This window comes from Lottia gigantea, assembly GCF_000327385.1.
Source record: "Lottia gigantea unplaced genomic scaffold LOTGIsca_9, whole genome shotgun sequence".
In the NCBI taxonomy this organism is placed as follows: Eukaryota; Metazoa; Mollusca; class Gastropoda; family Lottiidae; genus Lottia; species Lottia gigantea.
In genome coordinates this window covers 2,905,514-2,914,976 of record NW_008710950.1, presented here as the reverse complement: position 1 = coordinate 2,914,976, position 9,463 = coordinate 2,905,514, and the positions used below count along the sequence as shown (strand labels likewise).

The 9,463-nt window shown below is 34.3% G+C and overlaps 1 protein-coding gene across 1 annotated transcript; it reads left to right on the top strand.

The window, feature by feature from the left end:
• Nucleotides 1-1,275: 1,275 nt before the first annotated feature.
• Nucleotides 1,276-9,040, top strand: LOTGIDRAFT_155827 (hypothetical protein; the record flags this gene model as incomplete). Its single annotated transcript, XM_009068342.1, has 2 exons — nucleotides 1,276-1,511; nucleotides 8,494-9,040. The coding sequence occupies 2 exons, from the start codon at nucleotides 1,276-1,278 to the stop codon at nucleotides 9,038-9,040; spliced, it is 783 nt and encodes a 260-aa protein (XP_009066590.1).
• Between the last annotated feature and the right edge of the window lie 423 nt (nucleotides 9,041-9,463).

Genomic DNA, 9,463 nt, shown 5'->3' with positions numbered 1-9,463 from the left:
TTACACATTTTTAACTTTTCGCCACGAATGACCAAAATCTTACATAAATTTACCTACACACGGAAGCTATCGTCCTCAGAGAAAGTGCCTGGGCTGGTGGCTCGTGTGTGCACCGGACTTTAGAATATATCAAAAGGTGTATAACGTGTTATATATTATGTCATAAAGATGTAGAACTTGTTATAATATGCCATAGAGATGTAGAACTTGTTATTATATGTCATATGTATGTATATTTAGAGCGAATATCTCAAGATTTAGAATGCCATTAGTATGCCTTAAAATTATATCACAGATGTATAACTGGTAGGAATAGTCATAAAGATGTATAACCTTATGTTATGTAGATGTACTGCTTTCTAAAATGTGTGATATAGATGCTAGATTTGGTAAGGGTAAGAGTTTCAATCAAATTATTCAATATTCATTTCATCTTATTTGAGAGAATTAATACTTAATTCAATAAAGGATTTTGACGTAATGATATTTGATAATAAGTCAAGGGAAAATTTATTGATTCGGCTGCCTAAATAAGAAAGTCAGCCGTATTAATAATCGAAAGTTCATCGATATTTTTCTTAATTGTATTCTAGTGTTAAACTGGCGTTACTTATTTGTTGATTTAGTTATTGATGATCGAGGTTGGTTGACCAAATCATAGAAGTCGGCTCGTTCTTTGACTTTATCGGTTACTACACAGATAAGATTAGTAGAAACTATAAATTGGAACTTAAAAACTTTCACTGGAAACTATACAAGACACAGAGATCTTATACCTCTCAAAGAAGCGGAAATAATCACAGTTCATAACCTTAATGATGATTTTACCAGAAAACATCAGAAAGTAAAGATGCTGAGTTTAGTAATATCGTAGGTGGAGGTATGGTAATTTGTACCAGAAAATTTGTAGAAAATTCGGATTTCTCTTTGATGATAAAATAACACCTGTACAAAACGTTTAGATGGAAGGGGTATTTCAATGAGGTAATTTGTTTGGTTGTGAATGTTGTTTTAACCCCCCTTTTCTCTGTAGTAATCACCAGTCAATTAATTCTTCAAATTGAACCAGACATTCTCTGCCAGACTAGATCTCTATCACTACCATATTATAACAAACATTCTTGATATGTCTTCAGCTTACTGAGTAACATGTTTCTACATTTACTTCATTTCTACAATTATTACGATTGCTTTATATGAGAACTTCATTCGCCATACACTTTTAGTTCAATAGAACCATGGAATATGCCATAATAAATGGTTACTATATCAAAAATGACTACGGCGCCTTTATACATGGAAGTGATGCTCCAAAATTATGCTTTACAGCATGTTCAACATCGTATCACAAATACGGATTTTGACATGGTCTTATTAACCGAGGAAGTATGGCGGAAGGGGGTGTGTTTTGGACACGATGCATGTTCAAGTGAACGAACTAATTGGCGTATTGCTATATATATAGTTGTCGAACCTTACCAAAATCAACATGAATATTTACAACGTCATTTGTGAGTTAGACACTTGCTCGCTAACCTGAAGATCCAAGGTTCAATCCCGGCATAGGCCGAGATAATACCTTCGGATTTTTCAACCCGGTTTCCCCCTGTCAGTGATGCAGGTAAGAGGGGCTGACATGGAAAAAGCGTCTAGTCGTTCGGATGGGACAATAAACCGAGGCCCCGTGTGCTACAGGCTGTGCACGTTAAAGATCACTCGACAGTTGGAAATCGAAAAAGAGCAGGCTAATGCCGCTGTCCTGGCAAAATTTCCCTCATCGCACCCTGCATGGCGTTGCCCGTCTTCATTAGCCCACATGGTGCAGAAAAGTAGGACGTAAAACTCCATTCATTTCATTTCATTTTTACAACGTCATTTAAGAGAGATTATAGACATATCGACCTGATGAAGTATATTTGGTAACTAAGCTATAATACCTGTCAAGAAAAAAATAAATGTCGACCAAGGCCACACTAATCCTTGTTATGGTCGATTATTGAAATATAACTAGGTCAGTAGAGAATTCGAATATCTTCCAATCTCTCGTATGAATAAATAATAAGCAATAGGCTAATACCTTAATTAACCCATATCTTATCATTTACTGCTTAAATTACCATGATAAATTTTCTCCAGCATTTGAAAATATCAGCCTGTGATTGGTTCAATTAATGAGAACCACCCAATCATATATCATTAACCAAATTCCATAATTATAATATTTCATGTGAGAACCTTTACCGTACATGGGAGACTAATGAAGTAATTTAGAAGGCAAGTGAAGCCGTTGATAATCATCAAAAAGCTACCAGATATAATTAATCTTCAATGATTAAATATCACAGCAACCGTCTTTTATCTCTCATCGTAAAGAATCTGAGATTAGTGCTGAAATGAATTCTGAACTTTGATCAGAATTATGAGATTTCCTTGTAGGCCAGTTCATAAAAAATCCAAATTACTTCTATTACTCGTATAACGCCCTGATCCTATTCTCATCACAGATTCCTCTATTTGATATCCTTGGCAGTATCCTAGTCAGTCAATCACTCATCAGAGCAAAAAAATTTGATTATTGTTCAAATCTGAATTAATTACATGTAGGACCTACGTCAAATCGGAGGGTTAAATAAATTTAAATGACTCGAGAGAATAATTATAGATATTAGTATATTTCTTCGATATATTATACTTTTTTTGGATAAAAACTCGACAATTTAATTCACACTAGATTATTATGCAATTCCTGTTATGAACAGTGGAGCAGTCTGATTATTTAGTAGGTTGGGAAAGTAAGGTTTTCAAATATGTACCTAAATCTAGAAAAATCTGTTGCTTATCTTATCTGAATACTTTAATTAAAATCATCTTGCAGTTACTTTTAAAACATCAAAACTATTTCAAGGGACAAGTCCGCCATTTTGGAGGTTGATTTTAGTTTTGAATATATGTAAATAGAAATGTACGAAGATCAAATAATTTCTTTAGAAATACTTCAAACTAGGAATTTTATTGACTATTTCCATATATTTTATCACTGATTATCTTGACAAGTCGTCAGTTTTACATTCAATCGTGGATATTTCTGGATACATGGATTTGAAGGCTCAAATTACGACGGTGATCTGTTAACACTATTACTGATTGACTTAGGTAACAAAATTCCCGTTCTGAGACTAAAGTATGATTGGTCAAAAAATGGTACATCTTTCATTTTAAATCTTAACGTGAATTAGTTCAAAATCACAGTGTAACTGTCTGACATCTATAAAAGTTATAGCTACCAGTGGCTAAGATGAAAGTAACGTCAATGGCATCACCTTAAATTGCTTGCAGCAAATACAAAAGAACATATTAAAGATGATCTGTTAGAAAAGCCAAAGGTATAAATATAAGACGTGAATTAAAAGAGATCCGCAACCTAACCTAATTGTTTTTCTTATATTCTAACAGCGGGAATTTATAGATTAAATAAATGATGCAAACATTCACGTAGGTTTTTGAAGGACATGGACTAATTTGCGGGGATTTCTTAAAACATGTACAAGCTTTGTATGTCCATCGCCAATGACATTCTGTTCCAATATTCCAATACATACATGTTTTAAAAGCTGACTACCAATATCGCTTTGGAAAACATGACTTGACGATTTCATCTTTTATCTCTTCATTTAAATACTAGTAAAGGATATTTCAAGTAAGGTACGTATACATCCGTAAAGTCGCAGCAAAATGAGAATTTAGTTGCTTTCGTCGATTGTTTTCGCCCATTTTCACTTGAAGACGCCATTGCGTGTTTTAACAGGCTAATAATACACAAATGTTTACAGCTAATAAACTAAATTGATATCAAATAAATGGCTTGAAACATCAAGTAGCTTTAATCTTGGTTTAAACTCGGAGGTTTAAAGTTATCAACAAGCAATATTTATTTTGTAGTATTAAATATAAGAATTCTGACACATGCACTGAATGACAAGAAAACAAATCAGAGGCTACGTCAACAAAACAGGAATAGACGCACCAAATGTCACACCAAGAACGAATAAGGTTATACAATTTCTGTAAAAACAGAAAAGTTTTTAGATTCAGAAAGCGATATGCTCATATTTCATCCTTGCAGTCTAATTTGTCTGAATATTTCCCTCTTGTAATTTTAGTAATTTCTTTCTAGTCTCATAATAATTATGGAATAAAAAGCCATTTCCAAGATCAATATAATATGATAGAGATAGACATCCATCTGGCTCAAGTGCCCCATGAAAGAATTTAGTCATTTAACTGAGAAAATATTGGTCAGGTATTGTTGTGATTTGAAACAGACTGGCCAGTCATGTCTAATCAGTCAAACCATAGACACTGATTAAAACATGCTTATTGAATTGTTTACGGTATTTCCGAGTTTTTTTTTTATTATTGCAAGGCATATCGTAATCGATTTGTCACTCATTATTTTCGTAATGATTTTTTGGTCTATATGAAATGGTATGGCATTTCTGGTTTGGCCGAAAATCTCAAAGTTTGGTTCCCTTATTTTCATTTATTTATATATATATATTCTATTATTGGACAGTTAACACTTGTATAAATCGAAAGCTGGGGTGTTCTAATGATTGGGAAATATACCAGTCTCAGAAGTCAATAATTAACTCATAATTAACTAATTACGAGAGGATTTCAATGATCGAGCGGTCACTTAATAAAGATTATCAGGTCTCACAATTTCCATAAGGGTAGTAACTCTATCTGTGCCTTTTCACAGCCGAACATTACCAAAACAGCCAAATACCAACCGAACATTTTAAAATTTCAATGGTTATGTTTCCAAAATACACAGTGTATTTAATTACATTATTTCTAACTTACAAATATCTCTTTTAAACATGGCTGGCTAATAATTTTTCATACGAAAACCTGCCAAGATTATCACAATCTATTTTAGTCATTGAGTTAACAAGGAATCTATTTTCAGCTTTTTCAATCTGATTTCAGTATATTTGATCCTCAAGCTTTTGTTACATCCTCACAGAACTTTAGCACTCAAAAGTACCTGACTTATTCGTTAGAAACATCAATTAATCAAACAATAAGCATGATTTGACCAAGAAAAATAACTTTAACAAAATGAAGATTTTATTTAGTCTAATTTTAACGATGACCCGTAGTGTACTCGCTGACCTGACACGACCTGACCTGTCCTCCACGCATATTCATAATCTAGCCTCGTTTTGTTAATGGGTTTGCTTGCCTTGTGCATTTAGCGAGTAAGCCCTGCTTTTTATTATTAATTTTAGAACCCTTCCATAGTAGTATTATTAAGGGTAAAAACTTTTTAAATTTCTTTAAGGAGTGACCTGAACATTTTTTCAGTTTATCGATGTATAAACTGAACACTATTCCTTATAATTAAATCAACTCGAATACGTGTTTAAATTTTTTTATATCTAAAATAGCAACAAACTAAGGCACAAAATTGGCGCATAAATACCTAAAATTTTATCATGAACTGATACCAACAAGAGTGACGTCCAAGTGAAGAGCCAATCAAAAATAAGTAGGTCACATATTTATAGTCCACTGTTTAAAAGTTGATGGAGCGGCCACGTTTAAAGTTCAATTATTGAAGGACGAGTTTGAAATAAGTCCAAAAATCATGATTTTGTTGATATTTGGAGAGTGCACACTCGAGGGAATTTTGGAAAATACCGTTATCATTCAGTGAAGTGTAGATTTCGGCTCTGGTGACGTTCGAAGGAAAGACATCGACACTGTGTAGTGGCCACGTCAATCAAACTCAATGATAGAAATAGTCCGTTAAGGGGCGGAGCTTATATTTACATTCCGTTTACACAGATATAAACCGAATTCACGTGACCACTGTTATCCAATCAAATTGCGCGATACCGTGTAAACGGAATCGTGATTTAATTTCTATTCATATAGATACGCTTTTCTTTAGTACTTTATGTTGTAAAATTGTCTAGATATTTGTTTATATTTGTATTGTATGTAATTTTCATTCATTGTTCATTTACTTGTTTTATTGCATTGAAATGCTTTCGAGTGCGCACAAGGTAAGTTATTTTTCATTCGAGGAAAAAGTTATCAAACACGACAGATAATTTGCTTAACGCCTCGAATGAAAAAAACCTTACGTAAACAACCCTTCGAATGATTCAGAATACGAAGAAATTTTACTTCTTCTTTTGTTGTTGCGTCGTCGCCGACGAAGAATACTTGCAAGCTCTCGTAAGCTATGGATATTCCGGCCATTTGTTCACTAACTTGTCTTCGATAATTGCTTAGGATACAAACTCGCATTCATCGATGGGCGCAGCCATTTTTGTTTGATCACGTCCTAGCGCATGCGCCCCAGTTCAAAGTTCAAAGCTAAGAGCTTTCGAGTGCACACACGGTAAGGTATTTTTCATTCGAGGAAAAAATTATCAAACACGACAGATGATTTCCTTCACGCCTCGAATGAAAAAAACCTTACGTAAACTCCGCGCACACGAGAGCTACGAGCTCAGCTGAGAGGCACGAATGAAATTTTGCTCAGCTGGGAGCTCTCATGTGCGCTAGCCTTTAAGAAGCAGAATAGGGGGAAAAGCAGCGCCACAGTTGGGTCAAATTTCTCCACATATTTGTGTGAATAATTATTTGTTTATTCCAGAACCAAGATCTCCCAGTGGCAATTGCACTACTAATCAGTGCTATCACACTTTACTACAAAATATAAGATTTCCTTCAACATAACTGGGAGATTTTAAATTGAATGGACAGCTGAAAGTAATTATGCCATATACTACGAAGTGAAGCAAAACACAAAAAGTGCATGAGAAGATTAAACTAAGAAAAAGTATCTATTACAAAAATAGTCGAATCAATTGTGCCTTCTGGAGTGTTTACGAGATAAATTATTGAACACATTCTCAAGAACAGGGGAAATAACTCATACTAAATATTTTTCGATTTTTCTGATTTTCAATTGGGTTTATCCTTGGGTGATAACAAACACTCATGCCACGTTTCGTCAAAATGCGTCAAGAATTGTGCCTTCTAGAGTGATTACGAGCTAAATATTGAACGCGTTTTCAAGAACAAGGGCTATAACCTATACTAAATATTTTTAGATTCTTCTTATTTTCAATGGGGTTAATCCTTGGGTTATTACGAACATTCACACCAAGTTTCGTCAAAAATCGTCAAGAATTGTGCCTTCTAGAGTGTTTACGAGCAAAAAAATTGAACGCGTTTTCAAGAACAAGGGCAATAACTCATAATAAATATTTTTCGATTCTTCTGATTTTCAATTTGGTTAATCCTTGGGTGATTACGAACATTCACACCAAGTTTCGTCAAAAATCGTCAAGAATTGTGTCTTCTAGAGTGTTTACGAGCAAAAAAATTGAACGCGTTTTCAAGAACAAGGGCAGTTACTCATACTAAATATTTTTCGATTCTTCTGATTTTCAATAGGGTTCATCCTTGGGCGATTACGAACACTCACACCAAGTTTTGTCAAAATCCATCAAGAATTGTGTCTTGTAGAGTGTTACGAGAAATATTGGGCAGACCCCATTTTATGTGGGCGTATAAAAATTATATTCAATACCAAAACTTCTGGCATCGATAACTACGTCTAGTGAACCTTTTTTCCTAAGTCAAGGGCAATAACCCCAAAACCGTCCACCAAAAAATCAAATTCAAACTTGTCAAAGATCTCATCAATATAAATGATCAAACCAAATTTCATTAAAATCAGTTGGAAACTGTAGTCTCTATTGTATTCACAAACAAATTTTGACGCGTTTTTCCTAAGTCAAGGGCAATAACTCAAAAACCGTTCATCGAAAATTCGTAAAATTCGAACAAGACCAAAATCCCATGAATATAAATCATCACACCAAATTTCATTCAAATCGGATGAAAACTGTAGTCTCTATTGTGTTCACAAACAACTTTTGACGCGTTTTTCCTAAGTCAAGGGCAATAACTCCAAATCCGTTCATTGAAAATACGTCAAGTTAGAACTTGTCCGAGATCGTATCAATTCCAATGATCACACCAAGTTTCATCAAAATCGGTCGAAAACTGTAGCTTCTATTGTGTTCACAAACAAATTTTGAAGCGTTTTTACAAAGTCAAGGGCAATTACTCAAAAACTGTTCATCGAAAATGCGTCAAGTTAGAACTTGTCCGAGATCTTATTAATTCCAATGACCACACCAAGTTTCATCAGAATCGGCTGAAAATTGTAGCTTCAATCCTGCCCACGAACTATTTTTAACAAATTTCGACGTGTTTTAACAAAGTCAAGGGCAATATCTAAATACCGTTCATCGAAAAAACATCAAACTTGACCGAGATCTTATCAATCAAAAGCACCACACCAAGTTTCATCAAAATCAGATGAAAACTGTAGTCTCTATAGTGCTCACTTATCTCATAAATTTTTATCGAGATAATCCTTTGATATTTGTTATAAAATAGACTCTATTTTATAATAAGTCGTTTGGCCTGTGAGTTAGAAACTTTCGCTCCAGGTTATAACACAATTTCACGTCCTTTTATAAACTTTTTTACGTTTTTTGGACATACGGCCAATATTGCTGACAAAGTTCTACTCCAGCAATGGCGAGTTTACCATGTGCTTTCTACTACAGAGGAAGACAAACTTTTAGACATAAATCCTAATGATGTTGCTATGCACATAACTGTTAAATCTGAACCAGATCCCTTACCTACATCACAAAATACTATCTTGCCAGTAATGCTTACATTACAAGATACAATGAACTTGATTTCTCAAAATATTGAGAAGATGGGCACTGTCTTTACATCGTTGAATGCTGTACAAGGCCTTCCTAATAATCAGATACCTGTTACCAGGAAACGCAAACATGATGGGATTACTAAATCACTAGGTCTAGGCCTACATAAAAAGACTCGTAATATGAGTATGAGTTCATCTGATGAAATTGACAGCGATGGAAGTGAAATGAGTGTCAGTGACACTGAAGCTTTGATGCCTCCATGAAATGTTCTATCAAATAGTCAATCAAATGATGTTGATCTGTTAACTCAACTAGATTCAGAATTTAATGGAGACGAGCCAATAACAACCCCAATAATGGATAGGTTAGCTTCAATTGTAAACAAAAGGTTTATCAATAAATTGTCAGATGACAAATTGAAAGAAAAAACAGAAAAATATTTGAGACTCACAGTACCTCTGGTAAACCAAGAAATCTGGGGTAAACTTTCCAAAATGACCAAAACTCAGGACTTGAGAATGGCAGGTATTCAGAAATCCATTATAAAAGCTTCAGTTGCTATTGCAACTCTGTGGATGTCCTCCTAAAAAAGGATACTTCTTCAGAGGTTGTAACTCAACTTGTGGATGCTATTGCACTTTTAGGAAATGCCTCACAGGACTTGTCCTACAAAAGAAGGGATTTGA